Here is a 21,380-nt window from a genome sequence, read left to right on the forward strand (position 1 = left end):
TAATGTGTGTTATTCTGTAAATAATTTTTTTGTGCCGCACTACCCCTTTAATCCGGCGTGTGGTACAGGGGGAAAGCCATGAACTAGTCATCTGGGTGGTGTCAACGTACTTCTATGCCTGTTAATCACCCCTGAGAGCCATACCCCCACAGAAAAAGCATATGCACAAAAAGGTAGCACATCAAGAAAATTCTTTATTAAAGAAGCAGTTCACTTTTTTTTTTTTTTAGGCCCCCCGGGTAGCCGCTGTCATGTATACTTACAGAAGATGATCGGTGTCCCGTTCCCGTCGGTCAGTTCCCGTCCCGCGGTGCCGTTCAAATCGGGCGCGCGCACCTCCGCCGGCTGCTGCGCTATGGAAGCGTGTGACTTCTGGCGTTCAAATTACAAGGCCGAGAAGAGGAGTCACAGCGCCGGCGGAAGTGAGCGTGCGCCCGATTTGAACAGCACCGCTGGACGGGAACGGAGCTACGCCGCGGGACACCGATCATCTTCTGTAAGTATACTTGACAGCGGCTACCCGCGGGGCAGAAAAAGTGAACTGCTTCTTTAAATAACAAATACAAAAAAATATAGCCAAAAAAGGACAGCAGCAATAAATCTGACATTCCTGAAGCCGGAAGCGGCAGAACGCGTGGGGTGCTTTCTGATCCCACCTGACCTTTTTATCCATGATTGGGACTGCACATGGTGAATTTTTTTTTAATTTATTCTACCCTGCTAATTTAAATACTGCATTATCTATTGTTCTTGTATGGGTTATGAGATATAATTGCTATTGTAGCTCATGTGCCCTTATGCTGGGTCAGGTTGGTTCATAGGTCCATGCTGAGACGCCAGCAGGACCAATGTTGACATTTTAGTGTTTTTTTTTATCAGTTGTCTTTTTATTGATTTTTCACACAAAATTGTGACGGTCGTAAACTTGAAGAACAAGCTTATGAGTTCTCGTATCAGGCGAGAGAATAAGAGTTAACAAGATTGTTGATGGTGCACAAGTATTATGTCTATATATAGCTAGTCAAACATCTTATGCAGGAGAACATAGCTCATAGCTCAAACTAAGGGGGAACAACAGACAGAACAACATAAATGGTAGCCCCATTTACAGGGGGCTTCATAACGCCCATCGTGGCATGTTGAAAGGAATGTAGGTTATACGGGGAATAACCTGAGGAGACCTTAAGTTGTGAAAAGAGAAAGACAGGGGGGGGGGGGGGGGAGGAAAGGAGGGAGGGATGGGTGACATGTGGGGAGCATCTTGGGGGGGGGGGGTGTTCCTGGGCAGCTCGGGTTAGAACAGAAGTGTCTCAGCTACTAGTCGACTGTAGTGGGCTGTTAGGGGGGGTGGCAGGTAACATAGAAATAGAGTCATGATACTTGGACTCCAGCCGTGGTCGCCATAGTTTGCAATATTTCTCACGAGTCCTATTAGACCAGCTAACCAATTCCTCGAACCTACAATTCTGGTTTACTTTTTGGAACCATTCATTGGCTGCTGCTAGTAAGTGGGTAGTCAAGTTAGACTTAGCAGGGCTGTACGTTTTGGAGGGCAGACAAAGCTATGATGGGCAAGGTGAGTTTGATAGCGGATCCGGTCACCTCCTTTAATACCTACTCTACTGTCTTCCAATAGTCAGTTATTGCTGGACAATTCCACCAAATGTGTGTCAGGGAGCCGGTGTGCCATAATCATCGCCAGCATTTATCCGTGGGGGCGAGCTTATAAGCGTGTAGCCATTCTGGCTTCTTATACCAGCAAGATAGTAGCTTGTAGTGGTTCTCCCATTTTAGTGTTTTTAATGTAGAGTGGTGGCTAGGGCTTGTCTCCCTAGTTTTATTGCGCCTATTCTTTTTTGTCTATATTTTTTGTATTTGTTATTTAATAAACAATTTTCTTGATGTGCTACCTTTTTTTTGCATATGTTTTTTTTCTGTGGGGGTATTGTGCTTTTTTAAATGCAGTGGTGCCCAATATCTCTTTTCTGGTAGGCAGAGAGCCATGACCAGTGTCGGACTGGCCCACCAGAGGATCCTCAGGTGGGCCCCCAGCTTTAGAACTTGCACTGACCAACATGTCTTTTCTCATTGGTTCTTCATTAGTGGGCCCTCAGGATCCTTTCCTCTGGTGGGCTCAGATACCCCAGTCCGACACTGGCCATGACTAGTTATGGCTCAGACACTACCCTGATGACTAGTTCACTGCTCTCCTTCTGCACCGTGTGCCGGATTAAACAATATTTTACCGGCACATACAGATGCCAAGCAAGCAACCCCTGACATGGTAGGAGACCTGTCTACAAGATCTGTGCAGAATCCCTGGGAGCTTAATCAGCACAAATGTGTTGATTGGTTTCCTTTAAATAATAATCAACCAAATAATACTAATATACAAGATTGTTTCCAAACAAATTACCATCATAGTGATATTTACTTAAGGATACCAAGACCAATAATACTACTATACAAGTGCCAAATAATACCCCAAGGCTGTATTTGTCATTAGGCACTTGTGGTCCTGTTCCTAGGGCAGAAGTGTTGAGGGGGCAGCACATTAGTAAATAAAAAAAATAAATATAAATATTTTAATGTAATGCTGCTGTCATAATTTGGCCTGTGCAAAAGAGGGGTCTGTGGAGCCTCGGTTACGAGTCTCAAAACACAGGAATAGCCAGATATCCCTCCAGAGGAGGAAGGCCTATTGCCAAGGGGGTGACTCCCAGTGGGGAGATCACCATAAATCTGGAAATACCAGGGTGACCCCTTTTGCGTCAAAGTCTAACTCTGTGGCGAGTATTGCGACATGACATAGGTTTAACAAGGCAGGCATCCATCCACAGACAGCTGTTTCGGGGTAGTTGTCCCTCATCAGGGTGGAGTAGGATTCTGGCTAACGGGCAATATAAAATAGAACAACAAAACACAGCAACCTCTGAGCTCAGGGAGACCAGCAACAAAAAATCAAATGGAGTACTCACTGAAGAGTCTCCATTGATACATAGCCCCCTATAAATTTAAATATGCAAAAAAGGGGTCTGTGGAGCCTCAGTTACGAGTCTCTGGTCGGCTCGTAACAGTTACGAGTCTCTGGTCGGCTCACACACAGCCGCGGTGCCAAGCAGGTAATGTATGCTCCTTGCCGGGGGATGCAGGGCGTTAAAGGGGCCAGGTCACATACTGGCAGCAGAATGAAAATTCTGCTGCGGGTATGTGACCCATTCATTCCACACTACCAGGATCCATAGCGGATTTCGCTGCAAACTTGCGGATCCGGTATGTGTGAAGCTACCCTGATACCTCCAAACTATTACTGAATAAAAACTACTATACACAATATATATACATATATATATCCCTTCATACAATACCCATATGGTGGTATATACTGTAACGCCCGGAGTAGTGGATCCACTGGACCGGCACCAGCGATGGCACAAACCTCACCAGGGAGCGGAGTCTAAGGGGCCGCTGGTTTTCACCAGAGCCCGCCGCAAGGCGGGATGGACTTGCTGCGGCAGGCGACCCCCAGGTCGCTACCCCTGGCTTGGTTGCTGGTGACGGCAGGCGAGGCGTGACAGGAGCAGGTACTGACAGTGGCGTGAAAGCGTACCGCAGGTGACAGGCTGAACACAGGAACAGCAGAGAGACGGGAAGCAGGAACCAGGGACTAGGAGTAGGGACTGGGTAGCGGACAGGAACCAGGAACAAGGACTAGGGACCAGGTAGCGGACAGGTATCAGGAACAAGGACTAGGGACCAGGTAGCGGACAGGTATCAGGAACAACAGGGAGCTGGGCCAAACGCTATGGGAAGCATGTAGAGGCTCCAACACAGGGGACAGGGCATGCTGGGATTTATAGGGAGTGATTGGGTGCAACTACCAATTAGGGGCGGACTGGCCCTTTAAATCTGAGACAGCCGGCGCGCGCGCGCCCTAGGAGGCGGGGACGCGCGCGCCGGCCGGCACAGACGGAAGGAGGAGCGGGACGAGGTGAGGCGCCCCCCGGGGCCGAACAGACAGCAGCGCCGGGTCCCTGCACCAGGACCCCGGCGGCTGCCTGAGCTGGATGGCGGTTGCGGCGGCGTCCCGGAGCACGGGCCGCCGCCGCGGCCATGACAGTACCCCCCCCCCCTTGGCCTCCCCCTCTTTCTTGCCTGCAGGAACCCCTTGATGAGATCTTTATCCAGGATGTTAGCCTCGGGTTCCCAGGACCTCTCCTCCGGACCAAATCCTCTCCAGTCCACCAGGAAGAAACGTCTCCCTCTGACAGTTTTCATGGCCAGAATATCTTTAACAACGTAGACGTCGTCTGAGACGGCTTGTGGAACAGAGAACGGAGACTGATCGGAGAACCGGTTGAGGACCACAGGCTTCAAGAGGGAGACATGGAAGGCGTTCGGAATCCGCATAGTAGGGGGCAGGCGGAGTTTGTAGGTGACAGGGTTTATGCGTTTCAGCACCGAAAAAGGACCAAGGAATCGGGGACCCAACTTGTAGCTGGGAATCTTGAGTCGAACATATTTGGCCGAGAGCCAGACTTTGTCACCTGGACAAAAATTTGTGGCAGGTCTCCTCTTCTTATCAGCCTGGTCCTTCATGCGTTCTGAGGCTTTGAGTAAGGACTGTCGAGTTTGTTCCCAGATCGACTGCAGGTCAGATAACAGCTCCTCCACGGCTGGGACCCCAGAGGATGGAGAGAGAGGCAGAGGAGGACGAGGATGATGCCCGTAGACCACATAGAAAGGAGACTTGCCTGTGGAACTCGAGTCCAGATGGTTATAGGAGAATTCCGCCCATTGAAGGAGGTCGGACCAGTTGTCTTGGCGGCTGGACACAAAATGCCGTAGGTAGTTACCCAGGATCTGATTGACTCTCTCCACTTGCCCGTTAGACTGGGGATGGTAGGCTGATGAGAAGTCCAGCTTTACTTGGAGCTGCGAGCAGAGGGCACGCCAAAACTTAGAGACAAATTGAGAGCCTCGGTCGGACACAATGTGAAGAGGAAGTCCATGCAGGCGGAAGATGTGTCGGAAGAACAACTGAGCCAGACGAGGAGCAGAGGGTAGGCCAGGAAGAGCCACGAAGTGAGCCATTTTAGAGAAGCGGTCCGTCACCACCCAAATAACAGTATTGCCCGCAGATGGTGGTAGGTCGGTGATGAAATCCATCCCAATGTGGTGCCAGGGATGGTCCGGGACTGGCAAGGGCAAAAGTAGGCCGGCGGGTCTTTGACGGGGAGACTTATTCCTGGCACAGACTGCACAGGAAGCCACAAAATCCTTGACATCCTGGAGGAGATTGGGCCACCAGTAGTGACGGGAGATCAATTGCCCAGTCTTTTGAGTTCCTGGATGCCCGGCCACCAAAGAGGAATGCCCCCACTTCAAGATGCGTCTACGGAGCGCGGGGCGCACATAAGTCTTCCCGGGGGGCAGTCTCTGCAGAGCAGAAGTAGCAACTGGTACTAGGCGGTCGGGAGGTATTATGTGACGAGGAGATTCCTCTTGCCCCATGACATCGGATGCTCGGGATAATGCATCGGCCTTTAGGTTCCTCTCGGCTGGACGAAAATGGATGGTAAAGTTGAACCGAGAGAAGAAGAGAGACCACCTGGCCTGCCGGGGATTGAGGCGTTGAGCCGACTGGAGGTAGAGGAGGTTCTTGTGGTCCGTGTAGATGTTAACGGGGTGTTTAGCCCCCTCTAGTAGATGACGCCACTCCTCCAGTGCCAACTTAATGGCCAGGAGTTCACGGTCCCCAATAGTATAGTTCCTCTCGGCAGGGGAGAAAGTCCTAGAAAAGAACCCGCAGGTTCTGGTCTTGCCTGCTGTGTCCCTTTGCGAGAGAACGGCTCCTGCGCCCACAGAAGAAGCATCGACCTCGAGAGAAAACTGCCTGGAGACATCCGGGCGGACTAGGGCAGGAGCAGAGGCAAAGGCAGACTTGAGGCTATTGAAGGCTTGTTCGGCCTCTGGAGGCCAACGTCTGGGGTCCGCCTTCTTTTTAGTGAGAGCCACGATGGGTGCGACCAGGGTAGAAAAGTGAGGGATGAATTGCCGATAATAGTTGGCGAATCCAAGGAAACGCTGGATTGCTCTAAGACCCACAGGGCGTGGCCATTGGAGGACAGCTGAGAGCTTGGCCGGGTCCATTTGTAGACCCTGGTCGGAGACGATATAGCCAAGAAATGGAAGACTGCGCTGATGGAAAACACACTTTTCAAGCTTGGCATATAAATGGTTGGCCCGTAGTCTTCGGAGGACCTGACGCACTTGTGCCACATGAGTCTGCTGATCCGGGGAGAAGACCAAAATGTCGTCCAAATAGACAATGACGCAGACATAGAGGAGGTCTCGGAAGATGTCGTTCACGAATTCCTGGAAGACCGCTGGAGCATTACATAGGCCGAATGGCATGACCAGGTATTCGTAGTGCCCATCTCTGGTGTTGAAAGCGGTCTTCCATTCGTCTCCTTTACGAATACGGATCAAGTTATACGCTCCCCTGAGATCCAGCTTGGAGAAGATCTTAGCTCCACGAAGACGGTCGAATAGTTCAGGAATAAGTGGAAGAGGATAGCGGTTCTTAACAGTCACCTTATTCAAGCCCCGGTAGTCTATGCATGGGCGAAGGGAACCGTCCTTCTTCTGGACAAAGAAGAATCCTGCGCCAGCGGGAGACGTGGATTTACGAATAAAGCCCTTTTGTAAGTGCTCCCGGATGTAGGAGGACATGGCTTCAGTCTCGGGCACAGAGAGAGGGTATACCCGACCACGTGGAGGAGATGCCCCGGGAAGAAGGTCTATAGGGCAATCATTGACCCGATGGGGTGGTAGAGAGTCCGCCTCCTTGGCCGAGAAAACATCACTGAAATCTTGGTAGTCCTCTAGTAGACCGGCTAGAGGCTTTTCATTAGCAGGAGGCCTCGTAGAGCACTTGGGTTGGGGAGATCTCAGACACCGGTTATGACAGTCCTGGCCCCAGCTGAGAACCTCCCCAGTTCTCCAGTCCAGCTTAGGGGCATGAAATTGCAGCCAAGGAAGGCCCAGCAGGATGTTAGAGGAGGAATGGCTCAACACATAGAAGGAGATCCTCTCCTGATGTAAGGCGCCCACCCGGAGGGCTAGGGGTGCCGTCTGGCAGTGCACAGTTTCGGTAAGAATCTCCCCCGTAACCGAAGAGATAGACCGGGGTTGGGCTAGCTGGATCACGGGTAGCCGCCATCTTTGGACCAACGAAGCAGAGATGAAACTGCCAGCAGAGCCAGAGTCGATGAGGGCAGAAGTCTGGAAAACTTGCCCAGTAGGTGTCTGGATGGAGACGGGTATAGTCAACCTTGGAGAGGTGGCATTCACACCTAGGGAGGCCTCTCCCACCGGACCTAGGTGCGAGCGTTTCCCGGACGCTGAGGACGTTGGGGACATCTCTGCCGGTAGTGATCTGCACCACCGCAATAGAGACAGAGATTCAGCTCCATGCGGCGGGCTCTCTCATCAGTCGTCAGGCGAGCTCGTTCCACCTGCATAGGGACTTCTGGAGGCGACTGGAGTATGGGAGCAACGGGACTCTGGAACACCGGTGCCAGCCGAGGAAGGCGACGGGGCAGGCTCAGTCGTCGTTCCTGCCGGACCTCCTCCTCTCTCTCGGAAAACCGGTTGTCGACTCTGGTAGCCAGTAGGATAAGATCGTTTAGAGAAGGAGGAAGATCGCGGGCGGAGAGTACGTCTTTCACTCGGCTGGATAGACCCTTCTTGAAGGTGGCTATTAGGGCGGCCTCATTCCAGTCCAATTCAGCTGCCAGGGTGCGGAACTGGATGGCGTAGTCACCGACAGAGGAGCTCCCTTGTGAGAGGTTGAGAAGAGCAGTCTCGGCTGAGGTGGCACGGGCAGGTTCCTCAAAGACGGAGCGAAACTCGGCCAGGAAGGCCCGGAGATTGGCAGCAACAGGATCATCACGGTCCCACAGTGGCGTGGCCCAGGCCAGAGCTCTACCCTCCAATAGGCTGATGATAAAGGCCACTTTAGAGCGCTCGGTGGGAAACTGACTACTTAACAGTTCAATATGCATTGTGCATTGAGTCAGGAATCCCCTGCACAACTTGGGATCACCTCCATATTTATTCGGGAGGGCCAATCGGAGTCCCGAAGTGGTTGCAGGTGGTGGTGGGCGCTGGCCTGTAGTATGCTGCTGTAGGGCGGCAGTCAATTGCTGGATTTGCTGCGACTGCTGCTGGATCTGTTGAGCCTGTTGAGCGACCACTCTGGCGACGTCACGGAGATCAGGCACCTCGCCGGGATCCATGGTTGGAGCCTACTGTAACGCCCGGAGTAGTGGATCCACTGGACCGGCACCAGCGATGGCACAAACCTCACCAGGGAGCGGAGTCTAAGGGGCCGCTGGTTTTCACCAGAGCCCGCCGCAAGGCGGGATGGACTTGCTGCGGCAGGCGACCCCCAGGTCGCTACCCCTGGCTTGGTTGCTGGTGACGGCAGGCGAGGCGTGACAGGAGCAGGTACTGACAGTGGCGTGAAAGCGTACCGCAGGTGACAGGCTGAACACAGGAACAGCAGAGAGACGGGAAGCAGGAACCAGGGACTAGGAGTAGGGACTGGGTAGCGGACAGGAACCAGGAACAAGGACTAGGGACCAGGTAGCGGACAGGTATCAGGAACAAGGACTAGGGACCAGGTAGCGGACAGGTATCAGGAACAACAGGGAGCTGGGCCAAACGCTATGGGAAGCATGTAGAGGCTCCAACACAGGGGACAGGGCATGCTGGGATTTATAGGGAGTGATTGGGTGCAACTACCAATTAGGGGCGGACTGGCCCTTTAAATCTGAGACAGCCGGCGCGCGCGCGCCCGAGGAGGCGGGGACGCGCGCGCCGGCCGGCACAGACGGAAGGAGGAGCGGGACGAGGTGAGGCGCCCCCCGGGGCCGAACAGACAGCAGCTGCCTGAGCTGGATGGCGGTTGCGGCGGCGTCCCGGAGCACGGGACGCCGCCGCGGCCATGACATATACCAGCTCTAAACAGCCACCCTGCAGACTATATAAAATATTACAGTACAGTTACATGCTGTGACTTGCAGGTGACATCTTCTCCGATAAGAGTTCTTCACACACTGTCTTTTTTGGTTAAGAAACGGCTTTTATTTGATACTCAAAAGAATGGCCGTTATTTTCAGTGTTGGAAATAATGGTTGTTAGTTCACACAATGCATAGAAAAAAAGTCACTGTTCCCAGCGGCCGTCAAATTCATGTTGAGGACATTTATTGGTGGTCAGATTTTAGCTAACAGTGGTCGTTATTGTATTGTAAGTTGTTCACACACTGATTTTTTTTTTTGCCGTCCTTTCACCTTCTTTTCAACAAAATTCAATGTACGTTTAATAATAATACCCAAACAGGTTTTGAAAGTGCCCATCATTCAACCTAAACGTAAATATTGCACCAATGGCCATCATTGCATTGATGGCAGCCAAAGTATGTAAAACTATGGCTGGTATTTGGTACTCAAAACAATGGCCGTTGAAAATCGTTGCGTAAACTTAGCCTAAAAGTGCACCCAGTTGGTAAGTACAGTAGGTCTTCCAAGCAGTTAGGTCCCGCTGTAGATAGGTAAGTATCTTACAGTAAGGCTTCATTTACACATCCGTACGGATGGTGAATGCATGCAATGGATTGTTTCTCCGCCCGGCATGATGTATCAATATCATACCAGCAGCAGGGAAACTCTTTGAATCGCCTCAGCACTGTAATGACAGAGCCACGCAGCTACATCATGCCGGGTGGGGAAACAGTCCATTGCATTCACCGTCCGTAGGTCCGCAAAATCTACGGAAAGGTGAATGCAGCCTAAGTAGGTCTCTGAGGATGTAGGTAGGTCCCCTTTAAGGTAGATAGGTTCCCATTAAAGGAGTAGTGCGGCGCTGCATGAAATTAACCAAACATTTCCCAAGCTGCTCATATATCCTACCTACAATGTTCTGCATTTCCAGGACCCCAGACGCCCTTTTCCCAGCCTCCGGTCTGCCATCTGTTGATTTTTCAAAAAGCCCACACTTCCTGTCTGAGCCATTGTGGTGCGCGCTGCTATAACTTTGTAATGTGGTGCTGGATTTACATAAAAGTCTAGCGCCGCACTACCCCTTTAAGGAGGTACATCCACCACAGTACACAGGTAGTACTCCTATTAGGTAGGTATGTTCCACACAGTAGGCAGGTAGTTGTTCCCACTTTATGTAATAACGTCTCCCCAATACGTAGGGTCCGCAAATTAGGTAGACTCTCCATAAGGTATGTCCCCCCATCATGTGGGTACATTTCCCCTCCTTTGTGCCAACATGTGTTTTAGCTCATGCATTTTTGGTTGCATTTCTTATGTTGTGTTTTTCTCATTACAAGTCATGTAATTTTTTCATCATATTATTCATGATTTCATAATCAAGAACATGAGAAAAAACGCCACAAAGAAAACAGGAAAAGGATTCACAGGGCCCCGTATAGTTTCTTGCTATGGGGCCCCATTATTCCTAGCTACCCTCTGGCTGTAATGTAGATGTATAGCGAGATACTTTCTGTATACTACATAATGTATATACATACATACCAGCCAAACCACAGTTTTTAGAGTGGTGGTCAGTACCCTAGACAATGAGCTGTCAACAATGGGAGGTAAAGAGCAGCATATCCGGAGAAGGAGGCAAGTTTGCTAAGTTAATGTATTTATAAAAATATTTAACTTGATGAGTCTGACATGTATAACTACTGTATATAAGTTGAGATGAGAATACCTCTTTTAAGGTCCCCTACACCTTATACTTTTGTTGGCTATACCCAGCCAGCAGCATAAAGTGTATGAGGCACTCCTGACCGTCCACTGACAGATGATGTTGATATATATACCGGATATCTTTTTAGATGATCTCGATAAAGATAGGGGTTAGGGTGATGAAAAATCATTTTCTAATCACTTTGTTCTGGGAGAGACAAGGCACAGTCAGAGCAGTCTTACTGTGGCTTAACCCAACTCTCCCCATAAAGAACACAGGATTGCTTGCCAGTGCTAAATGTTCCTATGTATGGGAAGAATGTCGGCCAGATGGGAGAGATAACTGATGCCTACAGTCTTTCAGCCGTAAGTTAGTAAGTTATTGAAGGTGTGTGGCCATCTTTATATGGCTACCACTGGAAGCCTAAAATTGGTTAGCCGGGTGCAGATGGAGGACAGAGGAATCTCCTTCCCTGACAGATACAGCGGAAGGCCTGCAACATATGACAGCCGGCTCCCGGATGACACAGGCACTGGTTCTAAGCCCTTGGGTGCGTACCGATGCTCAGGAGCAACACTGGTGCGTTAAACCTACCGATACTGACAAGCCTACACACCCTGTGCCACATGGAAGCAAGCACACAGCCAATGACCGGCGAGAAGCTGTTGTGAGATCAGAAACAGTTAGCTCAAGTGCTAGGGGAACACTTAAACGCTTTCTCCTGTCATGAGGCTAATTTTGGGATGGCATAGACATTGGAACATGAAATTCCGACTGGACAGGCTACGCCTATCCGACAGCGCTACCGACATATTCCCCCAGCATTATACCAGGAGGTAAAATCACTTCTTAAGAAGATACATGAGAGTAAAGTGGTACAGCCCAGTAAAAGCCCATGGGTGTCTCCCATTGTGCTGGTCAAAAAGAAGGATGGGACCATAAGATTCTGCGTTGATTATCGACGACTGAATGCCTGTACGGTATGTGATGCCTATACGCTTCCCCAAATTGAAGATTCCTTGGCAGATTTAGGACAAGCCCGCTCCTTTTCAACTCATGATCTGGCTAGTGTATACTGGCAGGTTCCAGTTGCAGAAAGAAACAGGGAAAAGACAGCATTTGTTACACCTATGGGCCTGTATGAATTTCTGAGAATGCCCTTTGGGCTAAACAATGCACCAGCCAGCTTTCAGAGGCTAATGGAACTGTGCCTAGGAGAGCTTAACCATGAGTGCCTGCTTATCTACCTTGATGAAATTATAATCTTTTCTGCCACCTTTGAGGAGCACTTGGAACAGCTGGACCGAGTCTTAACACGGTTGGAAGAACATGGGTTGAAGCTAAAACCCCACAAGTGTCATTTGTTTAGAGAGAGCCTCGAGTTCCTGGGCCATGTGGCTTCCAAAGAGGGCGTCCAACCTATGGACTCAAAGATTCTAAGCCTAAAAAACAGGAAGTGCTGCTGTGTTAGCTGGACGTATATGTACTGAGGTAACAGATAGAGCTGTGACTGAAAAAAAAGGCTAAACCAGGCTAAACCCCAGGTGTGAGGCAGCTCAGGACACCTGCTAACCACAGCTACAGACCTCTGGCAGAGCATGTGCCACAGACCCAGGGGAGACAGGAGGTCCAGTACCAGACACGAGTAGTTCAGCCACAGTACAGCTACCAGTGGGCATTAATGCGATCGTTGTTAAGATCGCTTAAAGGGGTTGTCCGGCGCTAAAAAATTATTCACAGAATAACACACATTACAAAGTTATACAACTTTGTAATGTATGTTATGTCTGTGAATGTCCCCCTTCCCCGTGTCCCACCACCCCCACCTGTGTACCCGGAAGTGTGGTGCGCTATACATACCTGTCACGTGCCGACCACGGTCTCCGATCCTCAGCAGTGACGTCTTCTTCGGGCGGCCAGCGGATCTTCCCGAGTGCTGGCCGCCCTCTGCAGCGTCATCCGAAGCTCAGCCGCGATTGGCTGAGCACAGTTATGCTCAGCCAATCGCGGCTGAGCTTCGGATGACGCTGCAGAGGGCGGCCAGCACTCGGGAAGATCCGCTGGCCGCCCAAAGAAGACGTCACTGCTGAGGATCGGAGACCGTGGTCGGCACGTGACAGGTATGTATAGCGCACCACACTTCCGGGTACACGGGTGGGGGTGGTGGGACACGGGGAAGGGGGCCATTCACAGACATAACATACATTACAAAGTGTATAACTTTGTAATGTGTGTTATTCTGTAAATAATTTTTTAGCGCCGGACAACCCCTTTAATCCCATCTTTTACATAGGGTAAATGGGTGAAAGACTGTTTACACGAAACAATCTGCGAATTTTTAGCGAACGATGAACGACGATTTGAGAACATGTTGAAAGATCAACATGAACGATTTTTCGCTCAACGCTTGATCGTTTGCTGTGTTTACACGGAACGATTATTGCTCAAATGCGATCGTTATTGCGAAAATTCGAACGATAGTCGTTCCGTGTAAACGCAGCATAAGTGCAGCTCAGTACAGGAGAGTGTATGGTTCAGCTCAAGAGAAACAGGTTACTGCCCCAAGTAGTCATTGTGACCTGGTGCTTTCTGTAACCCTGAAAGACAGCGTGTGAAGAAGAGGAAGACTCTCTTTGCAAAGGCGTGTGGCCGAAGACAGGGTTAATATCTAACAAAACTACCTACTTTTTTGATGTAAAGACTGTACGTTGTTGTTCATATTACTAGTTTTTTAGTAAAGTTATATTCTTCAAAAGCCAGTATCTCACCCTATTACTGCACGCCTTCAGTACATTACACCTGCACACCCTTAAATGGATGTACAGTTATGCCCCTTTGCAGGAAGGGGTTAATATTAGATTTTTGGGGTGCAACCTCCCAGCACCCCTTCTCTCTAGATGTTTAAAGAAAATAATGCGAGTGCTGCAGCCACTTTATTGTTTATAAAGGCTGCATGGATGTTCATACATGCAAACACCATACCTTTATAGCAGCAGTGCATGGTATTGCAATGTTGTCCCCTTTTTAAGGGAATCTGTCAGCTGCATTTCTGGTTCTAAACTGCTGACATTGTTAGATAGCTGTTAAATCTGCTTCCAGAATGCAGAATGAAAGTGGTTTTCCCCTACATCCTGAAGTTTATCAGGCTGTAACACCTCCTCTCCTGCACATCATTTACAAGAATAAATTATCTTGCAGCTTGTGTGAGCACCAGTGCCATGGGCCCTCCAAGATGCTGATGGTTGCAGTGGTGCCAGGTGTCAGTCCCCCCATCAATCCAGTATTAAAGGGAACCTGTTACCCCCCCCGTACCGGGGTGACAGGCTCCCGACCCCCCGTTAGAGCCCCCTATACTCACCTAATCCCGCCGGGTCCCGCTTCTGGAGGTGGTCGGGTGACGGAGATCTCAGCCGCTGCAGCCCGATGCGCGCGCTGAGAGATGAGTCCAACACCCATAGAGAATGACAGGAGAGTCCAGCGCTCCGTCATTCTCTATGAGCATTGGACTCTATCTCTCAGCGCGCGCGCCGGGCTGCAGCGGCTGAGATCTCCGTCACCCGACCACCTCCAGAAGCGGGATTAGGTGAGTATAGGGGGCTCTAACGGGGGGTTGGGAGCCTGTCACCCTGGCACGGGGGGTGACAGGTTCCCTTTAACAGGATGAGCCATCAGTTTTAGAAGTTTATAAACATGGCCTGTTGCGCTTTCTAACTTAAAAAAACTATAAAATAATGCTAATAAAACATACAGTTTTTTTTAATATTAGGGGGCAATAGCTTAAACTGACCCCATATGAATGTAACTCTGCCATTATAACTCTTTACTTATGATAAAGATATGTTAAGATAATAAGAAAAATAAGATCTACTTATATAACGTTTTCTGTCATGCTACGTATTATTTTAGATTTAGATATATTGTGCTATAATGCTATTCTGTTTTGCTGTATTTTCTTTATGTAAAATATAATCAAGATTCAAAAGAATATTGCAAGAGAATGTATAGAAAGGCATGTTTTTTTTATATTATCCATAAACATTATATATATATATATATATATATATATATATATAACGATTCATCCATATATTTTTGAGTATCATTATTCTCTGCTGTACAGAAGCAATCATGTGACTTGCACAGGATAATCTGCACATGCGTACACAGCTCTCAGCTGCCATCAGCACAGGAATAACAAAGGCAGGAGCAGCTGTGCCCGTGACAGCCAGAGACAACCATCATCTGAGAGAGTCAGCTATGCATTTCCAGGAACAGTAGCCCTATGGACGACACCACCTTCACCTGGAAAACACAAGACAAAAATAGCTGCTCCTAAAGAAGCATCCATCCATCACCCGAGAGACATCCAAAGGCATTCTTTGACAGCTGCCACCTGAGACAGAATTTCTGAGACGGCCATCAGCTGATAGCGACAGCTTGAGACATCCAAATATAGCCGCCACTTAAGACAATTCATTTTGCTAAGACAATCATCTCTAATCCACGGCACCTGCCTGCCCTTCCCAAGATCTGTCCCTGTCTCCCACACACCGTGACAGCAGCATCTTAAGTCCCTCAGTCATTCCCCCACCCTCAAACCTTCTATCCCCCACCCTCATTCCTCCTGTTCCCCTTTCATATCTGCTCATTCGCAATCACCCTCCTCCCCCATTTGTGTTTGTGATTGGACCTGCTCCTTTTGTCTGACAATCCGTTCTATATTTGTCTGCAACCAGTCATCACAACAACCCGCATTTACATATAATCAAGGAAAAATCTATCTATCTATCTATCTATCTATCTATCTATCTATCTATCTATCTATCTATCTATCTATCTATCTATCTTTATATCTCTTCTTTATATATCTCTTCTTTATATATCCACTGACATCATCGCAGATAAACATATAACTATATGCACACCATACAGTAAGGATTCAGAAGACACATATACTTTTGTGTCAAACATCATACACATATCTTCAGGCCATTATTTCTGTCTCATTGTGACAGTCTGCACTACACACGACCAGAAGATGTGAGTATACAAAAGATCCTGTTTTTCTGCTTTTTATGTTTGGGTGTTGTGTATGTATACCAGCCTTTCTCAGCTCAATAGACATATTGTAAAATGTTTAAAGGGAAAGGAAAACAATTCTTTAATAACTTGGTCACATCACTTCCTGTGAGATGTGACAATGTATCCAGCACATGAATTCATCACCGCCACCCTTCTGCATATTGAGTTATTTAGTTATTTTTATTGAATTCTGTATTGTATTCTCAAATCCTATTTGACAGGCTTGCTGTAATGTATAGTTGGATGCAACATTTTGGTACTCCTCTTGATTCATTTATATATCATTTCCATCATATGATAGTTCCTTTTTTTTACCTGTTGCCTTTCTTAAGGTTTTTTGTTCTTTTGTTGCCTCTTATCTTCCTTATAGTCAAAGGCTTCCTATTTCGCTTGCCTGCACTTTCCTGCTTTTTCTGCTTATTTAGATGTTCCTCTAAATGTATTTGCCCTTTCTTTACAGGGAACATTAAACCTCTCGTAGTGCCATCCCAGCATGCCAGTGCATGTGATGACAGCTCTGCTGCTACCGGGGGAATCGGACCCCCAACCCTGAGGCAGTGGCTAGGTGATATACCTCCTCAACACAAATGGTAAGAATTGTAACAATGCATTCAGAACAATGTTGATGAAATTACCTTCTATGTAATCATGACTCTTGTGACCAATTTGTAGAAGACAGATTTATTTTTTGTAGTATAGGAGCAAGATGGCACTTTGAAGACTATTAAAGGAGTAGTTCAGCAATTAAAAAATTATGTGAAATCAACTGGTGCCAGAAAGAGCTAGAGATTTGTAATTTACTTGAACAATCTCAAGACTTCCAGTACTTAGCTGCTGTATGTCCTGCAGGAAATGGAGTATTCTTTCCAGTCTGACACACTGTTCTCTGCTGCCACCTCTGTCCATGTCAGGAACTGTCCTGAACAATACCAAATCCCCATAGAAAACCTCCCCTGCTCTCTAGACTGGAAAGAAAGAACCACTTCCTGTCGGACATCCAGTAGCTGATTTTTTAATTGAATTAAATTAGAAAAATCTCTGGCTGTAGTTGATGTGAAAGAAAACATTTTTTGCTGAACAACCCCTTAAAGCATTATTTTTAGTGCTTGTTTCCTCATATGGGAAAGCAGGCATTGTTTTGCCACCCAAAGGGCAGATGACTATAGACTCTGGGCCACATATAGTTATGCCCAAATTGTTCATTATTAGGTTGTGATACTGTTAAAATCACCTGTCATTAAGAGCTAGAGACAGACGAGCCTCATAACGCTACCATTCTATGTTTTACTGAGAAGGAAAAAATTGCATACAATATATTAGGTAATATGCATTACGGAGAAATTAAAGCCGATTCCCAGGCATCAACAGGATAGGATTCTCACCCACAGCAACCAATCACAACTTGTGTTTTATATCTTGATCAACTCTGGTAAAATGAAATCTGAGCTGTGAGTGGTTGCTGTGCAGAAAACCAGACATTTAAAGTTTCAGGCAACTTGATAAATCTGGGTCATTATGTCTATGCAGATGACACTACATAATTGAATGCTACGCTAAATAACCGGAGTAATCTACTTCCGGCTTCAAGTCCCGTTTACTGTGTATATGACACAGCTATGGCTCTGCCTAGAGCTGGAAAGGAGTGTCCCCCTCTGATCACAATAAAATTCCTGGAAATTCCCTTTAAATATGAACTAAGTTGCCATATGATATAAAGTAACACTGTTGACTTTGGCTTAGAAAAGAAATAGCGGAAGGGCACTCACCATAAAACATAACTTTTATTGCAGCTTCATAAAATCAGTCCATTCTTTTTAGGTGATGCAGACGCCAGCACCACGAGGTGAACAACACGTAACAGCCATTTCGCGTGTGTCAGCACGCTTCTACAGACGTCTGACGTCAACACGAAACGGCTGTTACGTGTTGTTCACCTCGTGGTGCTGGCGTCTGCATCACCTAAAAAGAATGGACTGATTTTATGAAGCTGCAATAAAAGTTATGTTTTATGGTGAGTGCCCTTCCGCTATTTCTTTTCTAAGTTATGATTCATGCTGTCTCACTTCAGTAGGAACGGAGCACCCCATAATATCTGTATGTTAAGGGCATCATCATTAAACAGGATATCCTCATAAGACCGTGTTCATATTGCGATAGTGCCAGTCACTATTTCTCACTACTGAACTGTTGACTTTGGCAATATGTAATGAACATTAAAACTAATCTAAGGGCCTGTTGTCAATGTCAATTATTTAAGTAGAGAGCGGAGGTGCGCAAGCCCTCCTATTAAAAGACATAGCAAGAGGGATTTGGCATGGAGTCTACGGACAGAGGTTCCTGTCGGAATCTCCGTGCCAAATCTGTAGTGTGAACGGGCCCTAAGAGACGGCATAGGAAGTTTATAGGAGAGTTTGTGAGGTCAAGCGGCAGAATTCCTACAGAACTTCTATGACATTAGAGACAAGGATAATTAGTAAACAAAAACACATTTTCAGTACAGTTGATGCTGCTTGTAGTGATGACCCCTGAGGAAGAGTACATAAAAGTAAAGCCTCTGTAAGGATGAGATATTACAATAAAAATAAGCAAAATTACAAAGAAAAAAAAAATATATATATATATTTTGTACTGCTCAAGAGAGCCAGTGATACGACGAAGGGTAATTTAGGACTAGGAAAATATAAAAATGAGGGGGGAAAAGGAGGGTTGAATTGGGAAGGGGAAACTGAGGGAGGGGCATGAGAGGCAATCAGTACTAATATAAATGCTTTCTCCAACTCTAAGCCCTTGCATGCATCCTTTTTTGTGTTAGGAGCTACATGTATTGTATTCGGGGAAAAGGAGGGTTGAATTGGGAAGGGGACCTGTGCTAAGATCATTGTGAAGTGAAGGGGAGTCTGATATTTGGGCTTAAGGTATTGTGAATGGCATGATCCTGTCTTTTCTCCACACTGGTTTCACTTTTCACTGTAATCCTGTCTGTGATGATACTGAGAAGACTGTTTAAAGATTTTCTCTTCAAAAGAGGAAGTTTCACTTTATTTTCATGCTTAGTGGCCAGACTTAATGGCCAGACTTCTGGTTTATTTTATGATAAAGATAGTAAAATTAAAAATTAGAAATAAATCACCAAAAATTCTTCAGAAACACTTTAACACTTGAATTAAACCGAAGGTCATTTTATAATGACACATTCCTTTAAATTCAAACACTGATCAACAGTATCTTCATCTACTCCTACATAGAGGAGGGAAGTGACAACTCTAGGGGCACCACAAGATAGTGTTCACCATTTATTCCAGAGGAAATGTATTATTGGCGGAAACACCTTGTACAAAGCTGAGTAGTGAAAATGATTCTGTACAGTCTATACCTACTAAGTTAAGGATCCAAGATATAGTTTGAATAAAAGTTGTTACTTTGTAGATATTTTATTACATGTGCATGTTAATAGACACTCTCTAAAGACACAAGGGGTGAAATATAGCATTACATGCCAGCTATTCAAATGAATGGCCACCCATGTGTGCTGTTAGTTTCCCTAAGTATTGAAGTGACTATAAAAGGATTATGTCAGACTTCCTTATGTTACCCATTTAGTTTTTCTAGATCCACATGTAATGATTAAGTTTCCTAGAATGCAATTCACTAGATCAAGAACAGCAGGGAATTGGCGGAAATTTGGACACAGTAAAAGTATGCATTTAAAAAGTTACTCAATTTGTGTAATTTGAAAAATAATGTTTAAATTTGAATGTGCATGTATTCTTTAAAACAATTAAAAATGATAATTGTTGTACATAACATAAATGAAATACAGATTAAGGCTGGTTTCACACGCTGTAACTGTGCGGCTGTATTTTTTATGCGGCTGTAAATGTGCGGGTGAAACTACGGCCGTGGGAAAAAATAGACATGCGGCTCAAAACATACGGTCATTTACTTGGAAATCTGGTTCAACTAAAAATAACAAATAAAATGTTAAGAAAGTGATGGAAACACCTCTGGATGCATCTGGGAAAGCAGGGAACACAGTTTACATGACTCGCTATTACCGGGGTTTGCGATCCTCTGCACTATAGCCGATGTCTCTCATGGTTAATATATTGAATTAATAAAACACATTTTCTGTCTAATAAAGTCCCTTTTATTGTTCAATAATTAAATGTAAACGATTCCATCATTTTGCAATTAAATATACTGTTAAAATAAATATATATATAAATAAATGTATATTTATATATATATTTATTTTTTGACAGTATATTTAATTGCACAATGATGGATTCGTTAGAATTAAATTATTGAACAAAGAAACTGTATTTATTTAAACGAAAATGTGTTTTATTCATTAAATATTAATTAGTACAGGAAGCTCTATAAGCCGGTAATTCATATGCCGGCAATAGAGCATTCTGTACTAATCATCACTTTACTTTAATGAAAACATCAAATGTTTCTTCTAATTATGTTATGACAATAACATTATTAGAAGAAACATTTAGAATTATATGTGCGCTCAGCTGATTGGCTGATCGGCTGAGCGCACATATAATTAGCGGGTCCGCAGCACAGTGACTTCATTGTGCTGCGGACCAGCGAAGAGGACACATCGGGGTGAGTATAGAGCTCTCCCCACCCCCTCCCCAGCACTGCACCCCTCCCAGCAAGGAAGGGGGGTCACTTAACCCCTTCCTTGCTGGGATGGGTGCAGTCTGACATCAGTCTGGCCCCCCGGGGGTTAAGGGGGATGCAGTACATCCTCCCTTAACCCCTTGGGGGTCAGACTGTAAGCAGCGATCTGTAAAGATGCTGCATACTGTAAGGAGCACAACACCGCTCACAATGATGGGTGTTGTGCTCCTGTTTGTGTGTTTTGTGTGTTTCTCCCTTTTTGTTTTTCAGATATCGGTATCCTGGGGATTACGTCGGATTCCATGGACTACGTCGATGACCAGCGGTTGTTCTTTGAATTTTTTTTAATAAAATGGTCAATGAGGGGTGTGGGGGTGTTTTTATTTGAATAAAAAAATTTGTAAACTTGTGTCTTGTCTTTATTTCTTTACTTTATAGACTTAGTAGTGGAAGCCGTCTAATAGACGGAATCCATTACTAAGTCGGGGCCTAGTGTTAGCCGGTATAAAATGGCTAACACTAACCCCCCATTATTACCCCAGTACCCAATGCCACCAGGGGTACTGGGAAGAGCCGGGTGCCAGTGGTCCCGGAGCGTCAATATTGGCGCTCCTGGACCGGGCGGCAGCAGGCTGGTAAGATTTAGGCTGGGGAGGGCCTAAACCAATGGCTCTTCCCACCCTGGTGTTACCAGGCTGCTGTCGTTTGGTTTTTAACCCGGCTGGTTATAAAAATAGGGGGGACCCTATGCGTTTTTTTTTTTAAATAAATAAATAATTAAAAAAAAACGCATAGGGTCCCCCCTATTTTTATAACCAGCCGGGTTAAAAACCAAACGACAGCAGCCTGGTAACACCAGGGTGGGAAGAGCCATTGGTTTAGGCCCT

General features: G+C 46.6%; 1 protein-coding gene across 8 annotated transcripts in view; it reads left to right on the forward strand.

Moving 5' to 3' along the window:
* Positions 1–21,380, forward strand: part of PARP6 (poly(ADP-ribose) polymerase family member 6) — a 64,746-nt gene that overhangs the window by 2,246 nt on the left and 41,120 nt on the right. For 7 of the 8 annotated variants that reach the window (XM_069980995.1, XM_069980937.1, XM_069981002.1 and 4 more), the window contains exon 2: positions 16,319–16,448. In XM_069980995.1, coding sequence (XP_069837096.1) covers positions 16,446–16,448 — 3 coding nt within the window. In that variant the 5' untranslated portion in view covers positions 16,319–16,445. Of the gene's footprint in view, positions 1–15,605; positions 15,817–16,318; positions 16,449–21,380 lie in introns of those variants that run through there. The other variant, XM_069980985.1, reaches the window with a different exon arrangement.

This window comes from Dendropsophus ebraccatus, chromosome 1 (assembly GCF_027789765.1).
Source record: "Dendropsophus ebraccatus isolate aDenEbr1 chromosome 1, aDenEbr1.pat, whole genome shotgun sequence".
Classification (NCBI taxonomy): domain Eukaryota; kingdom Metazoa; phylum Chordata; class Amphibia; order Anura; family Hylidae; genus Dendropsophus; species Dendropsophus ebraccatus.